This window comes from Corvus cornix, chromosome 6 (assembly GCF_000738735.6).
Source record: "Corvus cornix cornix isolate S_Up_H32 chromosome 6, ASM73873v5, whole genome shotgun sequence".
NCBI lineage: Eukaryota > Metazoa > Chordata > Aves > Passeriformes > Corvidae > Corvus > Corvus cornix.
Window position 1 is genome coordinate 7,934,321 of NC_046336.1, and position 24,631 is coordinate 7,958,951.

The 24,631-nt window shown below is 40.1% G+C and overlaps 1 protein-coding gene across 18 annotated transcripts in view; it reads left to right on the top strand.

Moving 5' to 3' along the window:
• Nucleotides 1–24,631, top strand: part of ABLIM1 (actin binding LIM protein 1) — a 193,540-nt gene that overhangs the window by 161,976 nt on the left and 6,933 nt on the right. For 6 of the 18 annotated variants that reach the window (XM_039553585.1, XM_019292463.3, XM_019292454.3 and 3 more), the window contains 12 exons: nt 1,011–1,046; nt 2,375–2,504; nt 10,661–10,765; nt 13,071–13,118; nt 15,405–15,551; nt 17,248–17,339; nt 17,473–17,569; nt 18,855–18,916; nt 19,223–19,283; nt 19,978–19,985; nt 21,252–21,326; nt 24,045–24,125. In XM_039553585.1, coding sequence (XP_039409519.1) covers nt 1,011–1,046; nt 2,375–2,504; nt 10,661–10,765; nt 13,071–13,118; nt 15,405–15,551; nt 17,248–17,339; nt 17,473–17,569; nt 18,855–18,916; nt 19,223–19,283; nt 19,978–19,985; nt 21,252–21,326; nt 24,045–24,125 — 942 coding nt within the window. The remainder of the gene's footprint in view (nt 1–1,010; nt 1,047–2,374; nt 2,505–10,660; nt 10,766–13,070; nt 13,119–15,404; nt 15,552–17,247; nt 17,340–17,472; nt 17,570–18,854; nt 18,917–19,222; nt 19,284–19,977; nt 19,986–21,251; nt 21,327–24,044; nt 24,126–24,631) is intronic. The other 12 variants (XM_019292425.3, XM_019292438.3, XM_019292443.3 and 9 more) reach the window with 7 other exon arrangements.

Genomic DNA, 24,631 nt, shown 5'->3' on the forward strand with positions numbered 1-24,631 from the left:
GATGTTGTACATTAGTGTAGTAGTTAGACCAGAATCAGCAGTTTTGCTTCTGAGATACTATCTTAATAGCTGTATCATTCTATAATTGTGGTCTTATTTAAAAGCATAATCTCTTGCCCATTTTATTATGACAAATAATATTGAAGTTTTGTGCACAAAGGAAATAATTAAATCCTGCTCTCCCAGCTTCAAATTGTCTGGTGGTTAAAGAGCACATAACTGGTAATTACACATAGCCTTTATTCTTGTTTGTACCATCAGCATATGCATAATCATATGTTTCTTCTAAAGGTATTTCTTGCCTCAGTTTCCCTATCTGTGTTGCAGAAACTTTTCATAATATTGTGCATATTTCTGCCCACTGGCCTTTGTGCAGTTCTTTCACTACACATGCTTGTAATTCCTGTCTGTTCTCCTTACGTCACCAAGGAGCAACACAGAGATTTAAAGGAGGTTATATCAAAGAAATGTTGATGACGACTACGTGCTCCTTTGCATGGGTATGACATGTAAGGCCTTGGGGAGAAACACATTTTTGCCAGTGTGTGCGCATTGGAGGGAAAACAGGCTTCATCCTGAAAGATATTCTGTATTTTGATTTTCCATGCAAAGCTCTGAGTTAAGTTTATTTACTTTTGATTTCCATTTTAAAGATTTCTTCATAACAGGCATGGTTGTTAAATTAATAACTCTTTCTGATTTTGATCTTTACAGCTATGATTTAATTACCACAATGATTAGATGGCTAAGATGATCTTGCATGATACTTGACTGAATTATTCACACTTATAAAGATTCTCCCAGAAACTTTAAACTTCAATGATTCATGGACCGGTCCCTGAGCGATGTGGAAAAAGCAGGTTCCGGTGCTGGGATGGCCTCAGTAATTTCTGCATTGCCACTTTACATTGCCATTATCAGAGTATCTGCAGCAATGTTTAGATTACCTTTTTCTGTCCCAGTATATGCAATGGTATGATTTCATAACCTTATTTTTTATGTCTTTGCAGTCTCCAAGGACATTATCACCTACCCCTTCTGCAGAAGTAAGTTTGGTGGAACCTTTGGAGGCAGTATCCTACTGTAATTAGAATTATTCCCTCGAGCCAGTGCAGGCATTGAGTTTGTTATCAGTCAGATCCATCTCTGTTTGCCACACAGGCATGTTTTCTTGATGTTGAAACTTAACAAAAATTATTTCTAAGAAGGAAAAATGAAGCCCTTATTGAGCAATTGTACAAAAAGTGGAGCTACCACTCCTCCTGATTGCTGTCTGTAAAGTAGAGCCCTGTGTCCAGCAGGCGTCACTTCTGGTACATTCCTGCTCCTTGTGGCACAGGCGGATTCAGATCTCGAGAGCTGCAGGATTTACAGGAGATAAAATGCTGCTCTAAGCATCTAAATAATAAACCGTGTTTGCTACTGAAACATTTGCAGTTTTGTCTTGAAGAAAACAAAACTATGGTCTGCTTTGGTTTTGCTTTGCCAGAGGAGTTAATTTGAACATCATAATAACAGGAAACATTTGTGACATCATTTGTCAGGATACAAGAGATGCTCTTGCAGAATCATCATCGTTGCATTATCATGTTGCTTATTTGCAGTGTAAAAGTTGTACTGATTGCTACTAGTCAAAAATTAAGGGACTATAAAATTTCTTGTAAATCTTCATGCATTAACATCAGTCCTTTCCCTTTTGTCCTGGTTTAGTCTGCTTCGTGGGGGGGATTGGGGGAGGGGGTGTGAAGGTGTTGTCTGTTTTGAGGTTTTTTGTCTGTTTCTTTTACTGACTTTTTTTACCCCCAGGAAACCAAGTAAATTGAATTTTGCTATACAAGGAGGTGTCATGTTTTCAGATGCACGGGGAATCTGATTAGGATATAAGTATCTGCTGATGTAGCTGGTTGTGACACATGGTAAATTTAGCCACAGAGAGCTCTGTGCTACACCTTTTGAATTCTTGCTGGTCTCCAGGTTAGCTCACTGATGGCCAGCTCATGTATCTGTCTTGTGCAGGTCACTACCGGACACACACACTCTGGATGCAGCTTCCCTTATGGAGTCAGGGACTGTGGGCAAATCTAGGATTATATAGAGTTAAATAATGGAGTCAGGGACTGTGGGCAACTCTAGGATTATATAGAGTTAAGTAGAAATTACTGGTGGTGTTGGAACCTTCCAAGACTGAACTCTGACTATAAAAATGGGTTGGAGCAGATCCTTGGAGAACAGTGCTAATAAAGTAGGTTGAAAGCTTAAGGGATGTTACTATTTCAGTCGCTTCTGCTGATGCCTTCAGATCCATGGAAGTTAAGTGCTGCTAAGAATGTGTAATGTGCATTTACATTTATCAGTGGATGCCTCTGTCCTGCAGGGCTATCAGGATGTTCGGGACCGCATGATTCACAGGTCTACCAGCCAGGGCTCCATTAACTCTCCCGTGTACAGTCGGCACAGCTACACCCCCACCATGTCACGTTCCCCCCAGCATTTCCACAGACCTGGTAAGGGCAGCTGCATTACAAGCACATGAAAAAATATTCTTTCTATATTATGCCACTCAGTGGTGCAGTGAAGCACTTGTTTCTCTTAGAAGTTTAGAATTGAAAAATTGTGTATTTTAATGTCTCATTTTCTACCTGTTTTCTTGTTCTGGATTGACATAGTCTTCTGCACTAGGCTGGCTGTTTCTTGCATCATAAATATAAATCTTCTGGTTTTGTTTCCAATCAATTCTTTTTAAAATACTTGTATGTTTCTGAAAGCAAGGGAGAATTTGCAGCAGTGAATCGCAAACTTCCTTCTGGAATTTGGGAAAAGTATCACATATTGGAAACAAAAATTACAGCTTGCTGTACAGAAATTAGTAATGTAAGCTAACTCCCTTGGAAAAAATTCCTTTAAAGCTTGGTGCAGCCATAGAATCTCACATTCAGAAGCAAAACACCCATATGCTCCAAATTGCTAGTAATTTTTTAAGACATGGACTCAGAAGGTATCTTTTTAATTAAAGCCATAGGCAATTGCCTGGGAACACTTGAAAACACAAACTTTACTTTTTAGCAGTGATGTACAAGTTCTGTGTGCAATATAGAAAATGTACAGGTTATTCAGGTTCCCAGTGCCTCCAAAATTACTGGTTATGTATATAAAAGCAAGATATGAAAATGAGCTATTCATCCACACCCAAACTGCATAAAAATGTATTGCTAAATGCTATTCATTGAAGACTCTTCAAGACTGATTTTATTGTGTATGGTAATGAATTAAATCTTTGTGATCTGTTTTTAAATTAAGTGATACAATCGCACGGTTTCATCTTCCTTGGTGATTACAGCTGAACAGTTGGGATGCCAAAAGCCCATATGCAATAGGAGCTGCATTTTTAAAATTAAAGATTTATAATAGAGCCACCACTGTGGAACTTGAATGCTGTAGCCGTTTCCTAGTGGGGGTGGGCTGAAAGCAGCCAATTGTGTCTGTCAGTGAATGCCTTATTTAAGGGACCCAAGGGAGGTGGGACAGAAGCAAATTGTGTCTGATACTTAGTGCTGACAACATGACTGTGTTTTAAGATGACGTTACAACTGAAACTGAAAGAGACTTGAAAACGTGAAAAAGCTGCAAACTTCTGTCCCTTGATTCTCCAGTTCTGAGGGGATTTTTCCATTTTTATCTGTTGTCTCAGGCATATGAACAAATCCAGGCCCTATTCCAGACTTGACTGTGATTGAGTTTTACTGTCTGTGTTCAGTCAAAGACCTTCCCCAGAAGCAATCTCTGTTTATGTAACTCTTGTCATGGGCAGATGGGCTCAAGCCAGAGTTTGGATCCAAATGTAAAATCTTCCAAAGTCCATAGCCTGAATGATTTTCTGAGAAGATATTTGTTCAAACTTACCTCTGTTCAGATAATCTCATCTTGGGCTCACCTGTTACTGATCCTCACGTGACACAGAAGTAATTCTGTACAATTCATCATTTGATGTTTCCTATGCTGTTTTGGGGTAGCTGTTAAAGCTACTTCAATAATTTTCCTACGGTAATTATTTTCCTACAGTGATTACTCATGTTGAATAATAGCAGTTGTATATGTTCGGTTTTTTCCTCCTAATGGCACTTCTTTTCACCACGTTATTTTGCAAGAATAATTTCTCTCTGAATAAACCCAGTGGACCCAGATAACTTCTTTTTTGCTCCCAGCTAGCCCTTGAGAGAGAAGTGAACTGCTGCACTGACGTTGTCAGTATAAGGTTCTTCAAAAATCAAGTGCTACAAGTTCTGAAAAAGTTTGCAGCCTTTTCCTCCCGCGGTGCCCTAGCTGATGTTGGCAGCATTTTTGGAATGTCTTAAAACAATAGAAAACAGCTTGCATGCCTCTTGACTGACATTTTTTGGTCAGGCACTTTTCAAACCAGCTGCTTTCTTAACTAATTGGGCGTCAATGTTTGTGATGTTTGCATGCTGGTAGCAGGCTACTTTCTGGTAACAGGGCATAGGTCAGAAGCTCATTAAGCCAATGATGTTATGCTAAATTAGCGATGCAGTTCAAAGCTAAGCCTCTCTTCTAATACTTCCTGTAATTTTGTCTTAACATTTACGGACCCTTTGGTGCATCTTTAACCGTTCTGTTTTCTTCTCCTTCCTTCTTTCCAGAATCCTAATTGTTCAATGCCTTTTTTTTTCTCCTTCCTTCGAAGCCTCCTTCCCTGCCTGTCTCTTATTGCTTTTCTTTGTCTCCGTTCTGTCCTGCCCCCTGCCTCCCCGCTGCCGCAGAGCTGCTGGCTCTGGGTGCGCAGCGCGTGGCACCCCGCGCACGAGCAGCCGCGGCCCCGCTCTCCATGACTCCCGCCCCAACTCCCCCTTCCGACACCACTTCATCCCCCATGTCAAAGGTAAGGAGCCAGGCCTCTCTCCAAGGAGTATCCTCCACGCTGGAGATCTGTTAGCGTTCTGGCAGAGCTGATAAGGCGTGTCTCCGGGAGGTTGCCTATGGCTGTGTAGCTGAGCATGCCTCGAAATGTGCTGTTGCACTCGAAACTACAGTAGAATAGACATAATGTCCTTTTTTCTGGAGGAAATATGTCATTTCTAAGGGCCCTAGTTGAAGAGTCACCAAGCATTTACCTGGTAGAAACACACAGAAAAGCATTGTCATTTTTTGCCTAGAACCTGCATGTGCCTAATTTAGCTTCTTTCTAAAGCAGTACACAACAATCCCTCCAGCAGTTAGCTTATCAAATTTAATTACTGCCATGTTCTTAAAGCATGCATTGAAAAAATTGATTACAGTATTGCCTGAATGAGAACAAGGTGATCAAAAATACGGAGAAGAAAAAAAAGAGGTGATATAAAGATCAATGGCAACAAGGAAGTTAATCTTTGTTATTCATATTGGCAATAATTAGGGCTGAACAAAGTAAAATTAAAATCTCTAGGCCTCTCCTCAACTAATGCAAATTGGCAGGCTCTGCTGAAAGCAGTAGCATTGCAAGGATTTACATTATTTGAGGATCTGGTCCTTTTTTCCATCTTTTATTTTCCATGGTTTGATTTGGAGGAGGATTATTCTTTCACTGTGTCTCTTCAAGGAACTCACTTAGCTCAATGAGCTTTTAGTTTTGTTTCTTGCTTTTTGTGAATGTTTGATTTCTGTTGTAGCACTTGGCTGGGCCGTCTCTTCTCTTGGGGAGAAGGTCATAGCTTACATCACCTGCAAGAGCTCAAAAAGAGAGAGCTGAGTAAATTGAACATAGATCACAATCTGGCACCATTGATTAATGTAGATAATCTGGAGATAATCAAAATCAGTTGCAAGAAAGTTGTTGCCATGAAATTTCAAGAAATATTAATAGATCTCAACATCATGGCTCTTTAAGCATTCAGATCACCAATACTAATTTTATATTCTTGCCTTTTTTAGATGATTTTTGATAATCTGCACTGTCCACTTTCCTGCTATGTCACTGTTTTAAAAAAAAATCTCACTTAAAAAAATTGGGACCCTTAAAAATAGATATACTGCTCATTTCAGCATGCAGTTAATTCATAGTCCTTGCAATTTCAACATTTCTTTGCTGTAAATCCAAATTAATGCTCACGCTCTTTCAAGTGGCATTTTCATTCTTTTTCTGTTGAGAAAATAGCTTCTTCAACAGAGAAATGAGAAGAACTATTGGAAATCCATGCTTATTGTTTTCAGATTTCAAAGAATCACCTGGCATGTAGATCAGGTATTTTTTTCAGTTATTGGTAAAAAAGGCCAAGTGGGATTTCAAGTGCTGTAGACAGAGGGGTGGGTATGGTTTTTATCAGATATGTCCTGGAAGATGTTGTAAGAATCCTCAGTTTTCTGAAGGCCTGGACATCATTTATGTGTCATTACTCAGCAAAGCTCCTGAAAGCTCGAATACATATCACTGTGACAGAAGAGGCACCATGTGATCTTTTTACTGACTCAGCCTTTCTCGCTTGTACTTTTAGCAAGAAGGTGAACTTGATGTTGTTTTGTAAGAAAGATTTCACAAAACTATAATTTTGGGGTTTTTTTCCTTTAAGAGTCAGAAAATACAGATGGTGTCTCAACTGCTTTGGTAAAGGGACATGATTTCCCAGCAGCATAATGATAACTGAAGTGTCATGTGGCACATTACACCTGTGGTTTTTTGTATGCTCAAGTCAGAAAGACAGACATTTAGACCAGTTTCAGTGTGTTTTCATACAACATAAGGCTTAAAGAAGCATAATGATTAAATCTCATAGACATAGCCAAAAGTAAAGAAATTGGAGGAGTGAAAGGGGCTAAATACGCCTCAGAAAGTCTTAGTGAGAGGTTGTTGCTGTAACATATAGGTTGAAAAAGCTGGAAGGGTATGTAATATGCATCAGCCTAGGCTTAATTTAACCTAATTTCCATTGAATTTGGTCTTGTCTCAATAAAGTACTGTCTTTTCTATGAAAGAATCAAAACAAGTCCACGAATGAAAGAAACCTTGACCCTTCTGAAATCAGAGACAAAACTCCCATTGAGAGCCAGGATTTCATCTCACATGCCTAGAATTTTTCAGAGGCATTCAAGAATATTGCAAAGCCCCCGTAAGAATTCCATGTAAGAAGAGTTTCAAAGTAGTGTGTATTCCTTTGCTCACAGACCTTCCCAAGAGGAATCTACCCACCTTCATAGAGAATTTGGACCTTGCTTATCACAGGCTCTCACTTTCCTTCCCTGAGGCAGGTCTCTGAAATCAAATGCTTTCTGTACCTGGTAACTATTTACAGGGTTTTGTGGATGCAGATGAAAGTTCTGCTCTGGAAAACAGTTGTGTTTTGGCTGTTTTATGATTTTCAGTTTTGTGTGTGAAATAAGGGCTACGCATCTGGACAAGAGGATGAAGGATTGTTTAACAAAACCTGATTAGGAGTAAGGGTTTTAGGTACTGTTGAGCTTGTTTTCCTGTGTCTACTCAGAAATAGAGCAAGTAAACTGGAAGCTGACAGAAGGCTCAGTGTTGGTTGCACATGGGTTTTTGGCTTGATTCTGTGAGCTGAGCTTGTGAATCCCACTGAGCCCAGTGGTGAGCACTTCAGAAGGCAGCAGGAACCTGCATTACACTGGGCTGTGTGTGGGCAAGCAATTCTATTCCTGGCTGCTAGGGCAACCTGCCTAACAAATTCAGCTGTAGAAAACAACTACCCGACGGAGCAAAGAGAAGGAAAGGAAAAAAAAGCCTCTGAATTTCCCTTCTGCTGCGCTCTAGTGATGATTTTTAGATTAAGCTTGTTCCATTATCTCTTAACATCCCCCCACCTACACACAGACATATTCATCTTCATGCCAAGGGTGTGAGAATTAGTTCTTTCTACAGTGTTGGTTAACCGGAGTGCTCTTGTTGCTTTGGGGAGTTAACAGTAGTTACAGCATATCTGACACAGTAAGAGAGACTTTTCTGTGCAGGCAAGGAACCCAGATTTAATGGGTTTTTATGTAAAGCTGCAAGCAGGCTGGCCATGAGGCCCTGGGAGACAGGTACTGGCAGCCAGGAGCTCTGCTGTCCTCTCTGCGTGTGCACATTCCACAGATGTTGGCACTGCTTCCATAAATTGTGGGTGGTTTTGCAGCTGCATCCCCAAGCACTTAAGCCTCGTTATGAGAGTGGGCTCCTCAGGGATGGCCTAATGGGAATCTAAGTAGATGTACCATTCCCTCTTGCAGAGGTTGGAGGTAATGAGGCTGCCATCCTAGGAAGTGTAAAGGGGAGTTATTTGTCACTACTAGCAGGAGTCATTAGGTACCCCAGGAAATAGAAGCCAGCAGAGACATCTGTAAAGCATCACATGCAGGACGATACCACAGTAATTACCTGCCTGGTAGTGGGTGCATTATACATCACCAGTTCTCTCTAAACAAATTATCTGTGTCCCAGATGCAAGACCAGCCAGCATCCATTTATGGGTGTGAGCACACTTAGTTGTGTCTGGAGGTGGAGAGGGCTCTAAGAAGGGTTTCTTCCCTGTATTTGTTGTGTTGGTGACAGAAGCACTGCAAATTGAACACACCCACATTTAGACTACCAGTTCCCAACAGTTAAAATGTATTTGTGACTCCTCTGTTGTGACAAGTCCACAGGTCAATAAATCCCCTTTTTTTTTTCTCTTTTATTGAGTGTAATTGCTAAGGGAAGCAGAAAAACAAAGTGACATGTTCTGTATAAACAATTAACTGTATCTCGAGACCTATCAATATTAATGGCGTTTTTTTCCTTATAAAACAATGATTTTGCTGAAAAGTAACTCATGATTTCTCAATAGGAACAAAAGACATAAGTAAAATAAAGTGAGGTGTTCCGCCATCACAATATCTCAAAGGCTGGAGAAGTAGAACACAATATTGGAATTGCTAAGTAAAGAGCCATAGCTTGAAATATGACAATAATGTTTAACTAATCATTCATGCTGCTTTTCAGAGTTAGCAAAACTAGCCCTTACTGTTACCTTGCAAGAAGCTCAGCATCGCTGCACCCTAAATAGAAAACCACCATCAACTCATGTGGTTGAAAGAGCATCATGTCATTTAGGGCTGAAATGTCAAAGGGCTAAATACAGAATTTTGCACATGCATTCTTCTGGACAAATTTTGTACAGCCAAGGCCCCTGAACTGTGCATGTAATTTTTGAAACATTCATATGCAGTGGGTTAACTTGTATACTGGCTGAAGCCTCTGTGGCACATCTCAGCAAGGTTTGTAAAGAGCATTTTTTTTTCCCTTTTAGTGCCTTTTAGATTGGCAGATGACTGTTCAAGTAAAAGAGGATTTTTTGTGTAAATTGTAAAGAAGACTTCTTTTTTCCTTCTCCCACACCTATCTCCCCATCCCAAATACATAAATAGCATGCTGAGTCTAAGATTTTGGGTCCTCTAACAGGACATAAGAAACAGGTCTGCAGTTTATTTTTTCTTATGTTTTATAACCCTCCTGTATTTGTTATCATTCCCTCCTCCACCTTCCATTTTTTTTTCTTGCTTCCTTAATCAGCATTTATGGGGTTTTTTAAGCCATTGTGCATTCTTTAAAAATGGAAGGGGTTTGATGCTCTTCACTTCTGGGGTCACTCTCCCCCCCCGCCAATTTAAAATAAGAATGTGTGGATGGTTTTGCCTTGTGGGAGTTTGCTCTAGTGTGAAGAATGGTACAATAAAAGAGGCAGCTGCATTCCTTTAAGGTACACACACAGACATGTGAATGGATATCTGGCTGTTAAGTGTTGATTCTTGGGGATCCACCATCGTGGCTGTGCAGCAGCCCTCTCTCCCTGACAAGACACAGGAACTTTCAGGGCCGTTGGATTGCTGTGGAGCATTGTCAGGAGGCAAAGGGCTAGTCCCACCAAGAGTAATCCTACAAATAGAACAAACTGTGTGTGCAAACTAGAACTAAGGGTTTTAGGTATTAGATTCAGATTTGCTAAATCAGCAGTGAAGTATTGTCATCAGAGCCAAATTTGGCATTGACAGAGATTTGGAGCGGCACGAACGATGTGGACGCAGCCACCAGATGGGCTGCACTGCTTTACAAATTATTTTGCCATATCAGAATTTTCCTAAACCAATGAAAGAGTGTGTAAGGAACAGTTATGCCTCTTGATATGGGCCAAGTGACCTAACAGCTGTTTTCTGTTTCTGGTTTCTGTACACTTTTGGTTTAGTGAACTGTAGTAACTGCCAGCATCTGCTTCTATCTGCTTTGGGTTTGCATATCAACTACTCTGCTCCGTGTTGGCGCCTTTTACTTACAAATATCAATCTCCATACTAAAACATCATTGCCAAGTAACCTTCCATTCTTCTTTTCTATACTGCCCATCTAATCACCAGCTACGAACACACAGCTCCTGCCTGCATGCCGTCAGAATGAGTCTGAGCTGCTCAAACCTCAACTCCAGCCTGAACATGAATTTTTGTCTCTGCAGGAATAGCAGGGGGGAAAAAGTCACCAGGGCTACTACCAGTCCTCCTCATTGTTTGTATTTATATTTTGGTTCAACTTCTTTTCTCCCTGGAGATTTTGATTCCACCAGTTTTGTTTGGGTTTGATTGGGCTTGCTTTTTTTTTTTTTAATTGCTCTCCCTCTTCTCATTTTGTTTTCTCCATTCTTTCATTGGAGGCAATGAGCCGTCCAGCGGTCGGAACTCCCCTGTCCCCTATCGGCCTGACAGTCGCCCTCTCACTCCAACTTACGCTCAGGCCCCTAAACATTTCCATGTTCCAGGTAGGAGCTGGCACTGTGTGTGTCTCACTGTCCTGTCACAGTGTAGAATGTAGCCTTTAATGTAACTTCTGTCTTGTCTCCATCGTTTCACACCGTTTACCATGGGTTGCACCCTCAGGGTTTGGAACTGCTTCTGGGCTCGCTGAGAGGAGTAGTGCCTTAAGAACGTGGGGGTTCATTGTGATTTTTACCTATTCTCTTGGTCAGGTGTTTCACTGTAAGACTGCTTCATTTTGCAGGGTCGGTTGATGGTCTGTGAGCTGTATATGAGCTATGTAGGGCTTGGTTTTTCTCCCAGTTGCACCAGCTGAGCACCAGCGTAGCTCTGCTAATTTTAGAGGAGTTGGTTTTGATTCACATGCAGAAAAGAGGTTGAGTGATGTAATGGCCAGTGAGCCATTACATGTGTTGTTCATTCAGATCGTTGTGACTTGTTTCAGTCTTGAACCCAACAATTCTAGTTTAGTGTTCCTTTCTTTTTAAAGCATGTGAGCTTGTTTCTTGTTTTGTGCAATGGCTTGGTGTCCTCAGAGAGATCTGCAGATCCACAAGAACATGTGTGCCTTAGGATGTCCTTTCTGTAGAGGGCAGTTTCTGTTTTGAAGTCAGCTGCACAGTTGTTCCAGCATCTGAGAAGCCCATGTGTCTTGGATTTTGATGGGATGAGCTGTGTGTCCCTAGGGTTTGGACATGCATCTGGCTGCTTCAGCACTAGCTGAAAGCCTTGTTCTATCCAGTTATTTTCAGATTCCCTTCAGCCTAGTGTTCCTCCACAGTGCAAGAGGTTACTGCCCTTCCTGGTCTCCTCAAATCTGGCAGATAAACATTTTGTGCACACCCCCTTTCCTTCAGGGTGACCTGGCTTGGCTGAGGTCAGCTCTTTAACTGCTTAAGCTCACCTGGCTCTTGGTGCCTTGCCTAAACTCAAGCCTAATTGCATGAATAGCTGTGAGAAATGACCTGGAGCATGGTGGGGGAGCTCTCCTCTCCAGCTGGCGTGGTGCAGCCACAGAAGGAGCTGTGCTCCCATTCTCCCTGGAGCTTTCTGGTGTCCATGTGCGCAAGAGGACTGCATGACTACCCTTGTAATGTTCATGCCTGTTTGCTGGTCAAGTGGCCATAACAAATCACACACAGGAATGAAAGACCACAGTGTCTTTGTGTGCACTGAGTTTGCCTGTTTATGTAAGGATGTAGGGTTCTGCAGGGTACGATTTGCCTCTGTTTCAGTAGGTTTTTAGGTTTAGCTTTCCTTCACGCCAAAGGCAAAGTTGTCCTGTAGCACTTTAATTGGATCTGTGATACAGTGCATGTGTTTCTGAAATTCCTTTTCATCTTTCATTCTAATGTAACTGAAAACTTTTTTCAGGCAGAATAAAGTAGCAAAATGGGTTTCTGACATTAATTTTCTAGCTCCCTGCAGCTCAATTTGCTCTTCTAATAAGATTTTGGCACATTTTTGCACTGTAGTGCTGATTTTGGATTAGCTTTTGTATTTGTAGCTGTGCCGAATGCACGAAGTGTTGGCTGGGGTGGGAAGGTAGTTTAGAACAAAATGGTTCCTGTCTTAGATTATTATTTGTAAAAATATGGTATCACTTAGACATGCTGTAGATTTACTGCATTAGAGTTCTGGGGAGTGTTTTTATTCTGATTTACTTAGGTAATATGCAATATGGTGGGCCTTGCATAAAAAAATGACCAAAAAAAGAAAGAAAAACTGTCCTTGTGGTTTGAGAATTAGTAGCATATCAGTGAACACTGCATAAAGAATCCCTTTGACTAGTGTGGCTATTGTTGCCTGTTGAAAGCAGTGTCCTAGGTGTCTATGTTGTTCTCTGGGTTTTGAAGTGAATTGTAGGCTCGATGCATTCTCCTCTGTTCCATCCAGCCAGTCAGTTGGAAAGAAAATTGAGCTGTTCTGACTGAAGCACAGTTTTCCACAGAAGTCATTTGGGGTGGTTTTCCCCAAATGGCTTGTATCTTCACCATTGAAATGTCTTGCCTGCTTACATTTCCTCTCTTTTATCCCACTTTAAAATTAATGGTTCATGAGTTGGTGCATCCACATGTTACAGAATCAGCTCCAAAGGACTTCATACCACACGTCTTTGACTTTTCACTTGTTCTTATGTTTTCTTTTCTTTAAATAATCTGGTTTTGTATAATACTAGAAATAGCTTTCTGGCTTTTTCTTGTGCTATATCCTTGATTTGGTCTGTCTATTGCTTTAGTGGTGGAGTTATCTTTATCTAAAACTGAAGCAGTTTTCACATCCCCTTTTTTCTGTTTCTTAATATCACAGATCAAGGTGTCAACATTTACAGGAAACCGCCCATCTACAAACAACACGGTAAATGACCTTTCCCTTTTTATTTCAACATTGGAGTGTCAACTGAATTAAAAGGTGTACAATTAGTGAAAAGCATTCAATTTTTACTTTGTAAGCATAAAAATTCAGTAGTCCAAGCTTGAAGTGGCTGTAATTGCATGTCCTGGAAAGTGATTATGTTTTAAAGCATGTTGTTGTGTTTGGATTATATGGTTTAATCTTGCCATGTGGATATTAATGGCAAAATTGCCATTATCTGAGATTTTGCTGTTTGCATTATGATACCTTCCAGCATTTCTCTTCTTTAAGTTTATATTTTAAGAGTATAGGTACTGGTCATGTTAAAGTGGATTAACAGTAGACTGATCTCTGACAGGGACTTCGTGAAATATCCTTATTTTAAACAGACACAGTACAATAATTTATTTCAACAGCAAAGATGGAGATGTTATAATCAGACTGGAATTCCACATGTACCTGTGGCTTTAAATAAGAATCTTTAATTAGTGAAGATACTGTAGGTGACTTATCACTGAGAGGGCTAATTTGACTCTCAACCCTATGATACAGCTCAGGTAGTTTGCTGTACTTGTTTTTCCTGGTGTTTGGGTTCTGAGTTGGACAGCAGTGTTAGTGCTCTAAGCTTCTTGGTGTTGGTGTTGTTATAGCAAGTCTGAAATGACAGTGATGGCAGGAGCCCATGGCCTTGCCTGTCTGTAATCCCACGGGGAAGGCTGCATTGTAAAGGAGTGTGTTCACTTCCCTCCTGCTGTGAACAGAAAGCTGTGCATAGGAGATGTTTTTTATTTACCTTGGTGAAAGACAGATTACTCCACTATTTATAGACTGAACTTGCATCCCTTTCCAGATGTTTTATCCAGTGGAATGTGTTTAGGGTTAAGTAGCAAATCAGCAGCACTACAGGGCTTAGATGAACAGTTGGCTGAGAGCCATTGAGCTGGGATGAGCAGGAAAGCACACAAGTCCATTCTGTAGTCAGGAGTGAGCGCTGCAAATTACACTGCTTCAGTATCACATCAGGGTTTTCCCTCTGTCTTTTTTAAGTTTCAAGCCATATGCTCATTTTGGAAAAAGTCTTAACATTGTTTCTGTTTATTTTTATGGTTTTAATGTATCTCCTCACCTTCCATTAACATGTGAATGTTTAACCACTGACATCACCAATTCTAATACGTAAGTACTGTTTGAAGTCATGCTTTTGTAAACTCTGACCAGCTTCCTCCATGCCTGCAATTATGCTTAGAGTTTTCCAATTACCAAATGCTCAGAATTCCCAATGATATCTAACACTGATGTTGCTTAACTACCTGGAACATGTTGGATGAGCAACACAGTGCATCACTTTGTTAAAAGATATCTTTCTGTGTAAAAAAAAAAAAGAGAAAAGGAAAGAAGGGTCCAGAACCCTTGCTTCTAATACCATAGTCTCATATAGCAAAGGTGATTTGAGCTAATGTTTTCCAGCTCAGAGGTAGTTAAGGCTGGGTTTAATGTAGACTGAATCCTATCAGATTTTTTTTTTCTTTTTTTAATGTCAAGAAGAGAAAGCCATAATGCACAACCTCACATGCTTTTACAAGGCTTTGGCTTAAAATGGAATTTAAGTGGAAGCACCACTACTGAGCTATTTTATTGGTGAGGTTCATTGCTTTGCAAGTGCCTTGCCCTGCAGAGGTGATCTTAATGGAGTTTAGTATTTATTAATAAGTTCAAGTCTGTTTTTTCTACTACTGCATGCTCCAAGCAAGGGCATGCAGCATGAAAAAAATCCCCTAGTTAAACATATTTGTTTCAGGTTTCTTTTCTTCTTTGTTTTGCAGCTTTTCACGGATAAAATAAGAAATAATTAGCATCAGTAGTGTTAGAATTTGTACTGTTATTCTAAATTATTTATTTTCTTGCCCTAGAAGGAAAACATAGTAGTACATAAATATGAGTTCATCTTCATAAATAATCAGCTGTCCTTAGGAGATATTGGCAAATACTGTTAGGCTGCATTTTCTTACTCTTGCCTAATCATTCTTACACCGTGAAACCCTAGTAAAATCCAAAGCTGATTTGGGGTTATTTTGGGGTGGGGTTGCGGGAGGAGAGGAAGGTTTGATTCCAGCCTATTGGCAAGAGAAAGGCATTGCTTTGCTTCAAACTGCAATTGAAAAAGCAAAACATGAAAATGTTTGCTTTTGAAAACTAACTTCTTGTAAAGTATAAAATTTTGCCAATTTAGGGCTGACCTTTGTACTGCTCCAGATTATTACATAGCTAAGTTCCCTGATTGCCATCTAGATGCAGCTGCCTTGGCAGCACAGAGCAAGTCCTCCGAGGATATCATCAAGTCCTCCAAGTTCCCAGCAGCTCATGCACCAGCACCCAACGAGATACCAAAGATTGAGACTGACCACTGGCCAGGCCCTCCCTCCCTGGCTGCCATAGGTATGCAAACACAAACCATTCAACTCTGCGGCTCGAAAGGTACCGGTGCCCAAGGACATGAACAGTGCAGCTGGAAAAACGTGTAGGAAAGGTGGTGTCCACAAAGGTGGTGTCCAGATGCTCACCACCAAGTGCAGTTCTCCTGGTGAGACCACTGAGTGTCTGAATCTAAAACTATTGAATTGCACTGAGAATAAGGGGTTTTGCTAAAGGACTTTGGGATTGATCACACAGATATTAACCCATAAGCAAATTTTTTGAACTCTAGTGCGGTAGCTTAAAAAGTGTGGTGTGTCACACAAGCCTGACTTCTTTCAGTTATTCTATTTAATCTTTTAGTCCTAAAGTAATAGCAAAAATTGCACAGAAAATATGATTGTCTCCAACCACATGACTAATTTCATGGCAAGAAGCAACAACTGAATTGGAGCTATTAACAGACTAAATAATTCCTGATTTTCAGAGTTACTGTTTCTACAGACTTTGTATTTTTCTTCTGTGTTTTAGCACTACACATATCTTATTTTCTTTTCTTTAATCCATGTGCATCATCAATTAAATTTTTTTTTCTTTGTATTTTTTTCCTCTGTTATTTTTTTTATTGACCCCTATAGCATAAAATAAGCTATCTAGCCCGGTTCATTCCTGAAGTCATGTCTGAAGCACTGAGGTGTTGCTTGTTTCAGGTCTCTGTGAGGGAATGTATGGCTTTCCTAACAGTGGGATCTTCACAGAAGTTCTGGGAGAGGAGACACAGGGTGGGAGAACTCAGAAACCAATTGAAGGGGCTGCACGTTCAGCAGCAATTTTTGGAAAATGTCCTTTAATTGGGATTGCAACCTGACAAACATGTAGAGTCCCTGAGTCACAGGGATAACATCAACATACTTGAAGCTCTCTCATCTACATACTTGAAATGTGCACATACTTTAAACACTGAGTTTGTCTAGCACAGGGTTGGTAAATAACTATATCAGATAAAGCCCTGTGCAGAAAAGAATAGAACTGCTGTCTAAATGCTTGCAGGAATAGCACATCCTGTGTATTCATGGAATTGTCCTGGCATCCAGACTGGGTTATTTCTTAAGAATATTTTTAAAAAAAAATTATTCAATAAAACTAAAGAACTAAAATGTACAACACCTGTGCCTTAGCTTTATCCAGTGGATTAAATTAGTTTATGTCATTTTAGACTAAGCCAATGCCTTGTTTATTCCAAATACGAGCGTTCATTTAGGAGACAAATGTAGTTTAATTTTCCATTTGAAATGTTAATTCAGATTTGCTTCTCTGGGTCTAGATAAAAGTGTAAATGTAAATCAGACTTTAGGTTTTCAGCTGTGATCCAACTGCTGGTGTTATTAAACCCCATGTTTCCAGAACCAGCAACATGAACTCCTTTCCCTATTACATGGAATCCCGGCTTTTGTATGCAGGACAGCTGCTTGTTTTGGAACTCATGTGCAGTTTAAGTTCTTGTTTAGTTTATAACAAGCCTGATAACCATAGGGTAGGCTACCCAAGTGAGTTTTATTAAGAGGGAGTTATGAAAAAGTCTTTTGAGTTTGTGGGAAAATGTTGCTTTGTTTATTCAGCAAATAAAACTGACCAGTACTTTGAACTAGCATTGAGATCTTTGAGCTGCAGTTGAACTGATGCCCAAAGCTCTCTCTGTGCTGTGGTTTTGTGGAAGCAGGAGCTGACATGAGACGCAGATCAAGTGGAAGGGAGGAAGATGATGAGGAGCTGCAGAGACGCCGACAGCTGCAGGAGGAGCAGCTCATGAAGGTGGTTATAAGCTTGTCCTCATGCTGTTTCTGAACACCATACAAAAAGTGCCCCTTTGCTTTCTGTAAGCAATTTCTACCACTGTCTTGGTCAGCTTTGTTTTATTGATATGATTTTTAATTCCCATTTGTAGCTCAACTCTGGTCTGGGACAGTTAATACTGAAGGAAGAGATGGAAAAGGAGAGTCGCGGTAGGTCAGCCCTTTCTGCCAGTCGTTACGATTCTCCAGGTAATTCATGGAGACAATAAAGCTAATCATGAACAATGAATAGTAAACTCCACGAATACACATATCAAGCAGTGTCTCGGAAGAGCGACAGCTGGGAAGACTGCTTGATATGTCTGTATGTGGTGATCTGCCCTGAAAGAGTGGCCTAATTCGTCACCTGGTTTTGGTGAAGGGAGGACTGTTGTGGTTGTTCTTAAATTAGAAGAAATACAAGGCTGACGATTTTCAGGCAATTTTGAGGAGAGAGCTGTTTTAATATAGATGAGGAGTGGGGTGAAGTGTTCAGCAACTATGACATCACACACATGCTAATAGGCTGGGTTATTAAATTACAACAACACATTTTGCTTAAAATGGTGGTTCCTATCCCTGTTTAGCCTCTTCTCCTAGGGAAAGAAATTCAGCAGTATTGACCAATGGGGCTACATATTCCAAACACAGCCAGTGTTTGGTCTGGGCTGACATTTTGATTGTATTTTGTTCCAGAGCAAAAGCACAAAAGTTAACTTTGGTTAATTGGTGACTTAGATTCTTTGCCTCATTGCACATTTTGATGTACAGCTGTGGCCTTCTCACATGTCCAGAGAAGGGTTTGGGGGTTTTATTTCACTCTGTTCATTCAGCAGCCATTGTAACACAGAAGCTGTACTTTGAGCCAAGAAGGGACAAGATGGGTCTCTCTGGAATCATCCACTGGAGCAGCTGCCAAGCAAACTAAGATTTCCTTGTGTTCCCTGTTTTATAAGTGTGTTGCCTTGATGGCCTTGGAGAGGATTCCTGTGGCTCTCCCTCACTGTCTGTAATTTTTATGGGGTGAGAGTCTACCTGCTCAACTCAGAGCTTATGATTTTTTTATTAACCTTGTAGCAGGTTGGAGAACTTTATTTGAGATGTGTCCATCCCTCTTTGCAAGGATGATCAGTGCAGTCATCAACTGCCTTTTGGAATCTGGGGTGTCTTTCCCAAATCTGATGTCATGGCTGATCAATGAGCTTTTTTTTTAAATCCAGTGGAGACCACCTTGATTTTGAGCCTAGAAAAATCAGTGTCCCTTATTAATGGCCTGCCACCATGGCACGAGAAAGCTGTTTGTAATTTAAAGAATGTGTGGAAGTTTCTGTTGAGTTTGGGACTGAGTTTCTTGAAGTCAGTGTGTCTCAGTTAGTTGTGTATATGCCTGGCTCTTTTAACTGTGTATTTTGTACTAGGTGATTCCTCAAGTGTTCGGGTTTTTAGTTTCCATGGGATTTTTTGAGTAAAATATTTTCCCTTCCTCATTCAACAGCACATGCTTCAGCCTCCAAAACCTCTTCTCTCCCTGGGTATGGAAAAAATGGACTTCACAGGGTAAGAAGATGGTGATTTTGAGAAGTGAAAGGTGGCTTTAATTATCCATGGTATTTATTTCCATATCAACTGTATTGGATTTTCAGTTTGATAAATGTTTCTTATAAAACCACCTGAACCCAGACCAAACCTATTTTCCCCTCCCACAAACTACTTTGCTAAAAAGGCAAGAAAGCAATGCAAGAAATGTTGTAAAATTGAGGGGGAAATTAAAAAATTAAAGCAATTTATTTCTCCCCATGTACCAACCTGCTTGTAAAGTCATGAAGTGTGAATTTATGTGCTGTCCCTCTTTTCCTTTTACAGCCGGTCTCTACGGATTTTGGTCAGTACAACAGTTATGGAGATGTGAGTGGTGCTGTAAGAGGTAAGGATGAGGAGCCTTTTACAGTCTATAAATGTAAAAATGTTATGATGTTTGATCATTTCTGCTGTTTTATATTAAGGCTGTGGATGTGATTACTTTGTATTTGCTCAGTACTTTTTAATTTTCTCCTCAATAAACTCAAAACATTTCAAATACCTGCTAAAAATGTTGGGTTTATTTTGCTAAATCTGCCATGTGGAACTAATCCTTGTTTATGCCAAGGGACTGCTTTAGCACTGGATCAAATGGAAAGCAAGTAATGTGTGTATTATCAGGAATAAGACCTTCTGTGACAGTGTTTCCTTTCTCTGAAAATGATCATTCACTGTGCAGTCTGAAAGAATGTGCCACAGTGAAGAAAGGGAGATCATGCCCTCTAATCCCTATTGCTGCTCATGATCTTCATTATGACTTTGAGCTGGATGTGGTAACAGTCACTGCTAAATAAAAATTGACAATATTATTTATGAAAGTTACAAAACTTGGGAGAGTTAAGGAAAAGGTCTGCAATACTTGGAGACTTGACTCTACAAACTAAGTCCAAAATTAGAAATGTTGCTGGCCTTAGAGAATCAGATGGGATTTTGGAAAAATCAGGTAGACAAGAAAACAGAGAAGGATTCTCTGGTAGATTGTGACTGTTTCCTGTCCCTCCACACTCTAAACCTGATGAGATTTCTCTTTTGCTTTTCAGATTTCCAGGTAGAGTACGGGTTTTCATCAATCAACTGACAACAGAACTTAAAGCAGCTACTTGTTGAACTCTGAGTTTCTGCTACAGGGAAGGGTTTCCTAAGACAATAGCTTTGATTTTCCTGCATGTTTATGCATAATCACCAATGTAGAATCTTATCAACAAAAAACAGGCACAGCCTCGGATTCCTCCTTGTTACCTCCCCAGAGCTGAGTTGAGACAGCTCACACCAGTTCTGTGACTTGCTCTGTAAAATCCACTGTCTGTTCATATATGAGTTATCTGTAATAGTCTCCTCTGGACACGTGAGGGGTGGATTTATTTCCAGCCTCTCTAGTACTGTCCCCAGAGACACATAGAAAGTCTCTTCTGGAGGCAATTTTCTCTCATACCAGGAGTTTTGAACTCCTCAATTTCACCCTGGAATTTGCTGTCCAGACAAGATGGCTGATCAGTAGTTTTCTACAGTGCTGCCATCACAGATGAGCCAGAAAGAAGTGTGCTTGCAAATACAAACCTTTTAACTTCAATTACTGCTTGCAGGCGTTTTTTCAGAATGGTTTGAGTCTGCCTGGCTCCTCAGCATAGTCACAATATGAAATGGCAATTTAAGAAAGAGTTTCATTACTTGGATAATTTTGTTAATGGCATATCAAAATCATGATGATTGGAAAGAGAATAAGATTATGGGAAGGGAGCAGAACTGTCCATGTATTGTGCTCCAAATGTTATTTCCTTAGATACAGTACCTGTGTCAAAACAGCACCTTTTTATCCTATCCCTGTTTGTGTTCATAGTAAAAATTTCTCATTGTACAGACAAAAAAAAAAAAAAAGAAATCCCTCAGCTGATACAGTAAATTACAAGAAGGAAAGCCCAGAGGTGCAAGACTGTTTCTGTGCTGTTGGGTGGGATCTGAATTAATGCTAGGGAAGAATTAGAGAAGAACTTTACCTAGTCACTGGGTTGGGAGAGGGCCCAGCAGTCTCTTGGAGTGCCCAGGTGCCCCTGGAAAGTGATACTGGTGAGCTCAGTGTGGGGCTGTCACCAGCCTTAGCAGGGACAGGAGCTGTGGTGGCTGAGAGGACTGAAGGATCCCTGCCTCAGAGCTGTAGTGAACAGTAGCCATGGCAATGATCAATACAGTAAGACCAAGAATTAAGGCTTGAAGGAAGTCTCAGGGCAAATTCACCTTTGTCTTCACCACTACTTGAGTGCCTTTACCCTCTGTGTGTGTAACCTTTGTGTCTGATGTATACCTGTATCCGATGCAGTCCCTCCCGGATGGTCATGTCCCTGGAATGAGAATGGACAGAGGAGTATCTATGCCTAACATGTTGGAGCCAAAGGCAAGTGCAGATGTTATTTGCTTTCCTTCAAGACACTGAAGGTTTTACTGTGAAATGCAGATAAAATATGGGAAATGTCTTAGTTCCCTTGTTTTCCTTTACTTCACCTCAGTCCCTGCTCCTTATGTGCCAATCCTCTCCCTTTGTTTTGGGCTTTGTTCTGCAGGTGTTGGTACTCAGGCAGGCTGAGGGCAGCCCAGGTGTGCTTCCCGAGTTAAGGAAGCCTTTCTAGGGACAAAGTGACAGATATGGAAGGTGCTCCATTGCTGGTTCTCTGTCAGGCTTTCACCAGCCAAAGCACCAGGCCAAACTCAGTGGCAAGGTCTCAGATCTGCCCAGTTTGAAAAGGGCTGCAGAATATTGTGGCTCACAACACGCTGCTGAGGCTGTCTTAATGTAACAATTATGGAAATACATGGATCTTTGACTGGAAGTAAGGTACCTACATGTCTGTCTGGATCTGTTCCTTAGCTCTCAGCACTGTTAACCTGAGACCTGTCCATAATGTTGAATTCCCTATACGAGAAACTCTTCAGGAGATTTATTGGAAAAAGAGACAATGTCTGCTAATTATAATTTAAGATACAAATTAAAATGCTTTTACAGCTATGTCTGAAGACACCTGAGTCAAAAATGAATATAATATATAGAGGGAATTCAAGCAGGGCTGTGTTTTAAATCTTACAACTTATTGCTGGTGAACCTTCCATGAAATCATGATTTTGCCAAAGTTACAAGGATCAGAATTCCTGCAGTTAAGTGAGGAGCTCACTTTGCAAACCAGATTACTTCTTGTGCTTCCAAGTCACCTCCAGACAAACTGTACAAGGCAATAACCCTGGCTTTATAAGCTGAGATCCCAGTGCGCTGTGCAGTTACAAGTGGTTTTATATATTATATAAATAAGACCTTGGGGACTCCTGAGATACTACTTTTTATTCCAATTAATTTCTCTTTCAGTGCAATAGAAATTCTTACAGTCACAACTGCTGTTGATGTACCCAGTGATTTGGGATGCTATTTTGGGTGACAAATTCTGTCAGTATTATTAATGACAAAATTTAATTATTATTTATTAATTATTATTTTAATGATAAAATTTATGGGAAATTTCCTGAGATAATATATGATCACTTTCTGTTAATATTTATAAAGGTGATTCCAGACACTCAGCATGTGTGAATTGGCACTGTTTTTATTCATGTCAGTGGTTCAACACTAACTTAAACCTGATAAAGCAAAATAAGCCAATTCAGAGTCAGCATGAAACACATGAAAAGTAAATAATAATCCTAAGAATGACCAAATCTTACCAAATGGTTCTCCAGAAAGGACAGAATTTGTGCATCTTGCCAGCCCAGATTGAGACATGCCTTGTTATGAATATTTAAATATAAAATGTACTTATGACCATAGATCTTGACTTAAACTCTGCCTGTTTAAATATGAAAAGTTACATTTTAGTTTCCTATAATGCTGTTTACGGTAGCCATTTCCAGTATCAAACATAAACAATGTAATTCCAAGTATAGACTTAATTGTACAATTGTGACAATGTCAGACTCTCATATAAGAATCATATCTTACAGTTGGTATGTAAGCATACATTATTTAAATTATTATTACTTACAATAAACTCAGTGGTGTGTTCATTGATGCCTGAATGTTATTTATTATGTTTTTGAAAAGTTCATTGGGATAATTGTTAACAATGGAATGAACTTAATTGCTGAGTACTGCCCAAAAGTTGATTAAGTCAGACTTCTTCTGATGTTGAAATAATGTAATTAATAGCACTTGATAATAGCTCAGCTCTCTCCAGGAGAGCTTTGATGGTCTCACTCGTGTTCCCAGTGGGCAACTAAGACGAGACCCATAAATGACAGTAAAGGCTGAGCCAGTTACCACTGAAGTTTTCAGAAAAACTTCATTGACTTCAGTAGGGCTTGGATGAGGGGTCTGGGAATGCTGCTTTCCTGCTCTGCAGAGACATGCAATGAGAAGGGCTCTAGAGACGCTCTGGCAGACAGAACATGAGCTCTCCTAAGTCATTCCAGGCATGGAAGTGTCTATCCAAGGAAAAAAAACCTTAGAACAGACTTTTATTTGCCAAGGATGATTCTGGAAACTGATTTTGAGATTTTCTAAAATCCTTTCCAAGCAGCACTGTTTCTGTTAGTTGTTCGAATTCTTTAACTGTCTAAAAAGGCAAGGAAAGTCATGTGATAAATTCTACTGAATGCAGTGGCCCCCACTAATTAATATCTTGCTTATTCAGAGATGCTGCTTTTTTCACATACTTTCATGTTTTAGAAGTCCACTCGCTAACTGTGTGTCCTTAGGGCCATCCACACTCTGGCAACCATTAGTCAGACCAATGAGTGACGAATGCAATTGCCTTAATAAATTTATACATTGATGGATGAGGAAGTATATTGCCTAGAAAGGACTCTGCCTGACCAAAGCCAGCTGATGTGTTATATACACAATAAAAACTGTGGCTTTAAAATATAACGCAGTTCAACGCTAAACAAGTTCTGGCTCTGTCCAGATCAGCCTGTCTTCCATATAAATGATAAGAAAAAAAACGCCTGATATTTGCTTTGAAAAAGAAAATGAATATTTGTGTGTTTATGAAAATTAAACACATTTTGTTCTGTCTGCTTTAGAATATAAATATAAATATCTCTTTTTCCCCCTTTTATACATTGTTAACAGATTTTTCCATATGAAATACTCATGGTGACCAACAGAGGGCGAAATAAAATACTAAAAGATGTAGACAGAACCAGGCTGGAGGTAAGAGAAGCAAGTTCCTAAATGCTCTTTCCTGCTGAAGTTGTTTGTTGTTTGTGAAAGCTGAAACACTGAAATGCGGGTCCTGAGAAATGTGGGACGATTTCTCAGCACTAATCAGGGAAAGGTGAATCAGACATTGGGAGGAAGCAGCTGCATCTCCTCGAACGATCTCCCACACCTCTGTCTCCCTGCTCATAGGCTGAGCTTTTCACAATCCCCTTAGGTTTTCAGGCATTTCATTATATACTGCTGGATTTGCTAAAAGCCCCAAATTGCACAAATTTCACAGAATCCATATTGGAATGGAGCAATACTTTGTTCGATCTTGGATCATCTCTTAGCTAAGAGTCTGTGTCAGCCATCCTTGAGGATCAAAAGTCTAACTTTCTTTACCTCATCATGAGTCCTGTGACTTAGACTGGCTGATATCCAAAAATACGAGGATCTAAATCTCTGCCAACAAACAAATATAGTTTACAACTTTGTGGATTAGGAAGACTTAAGCA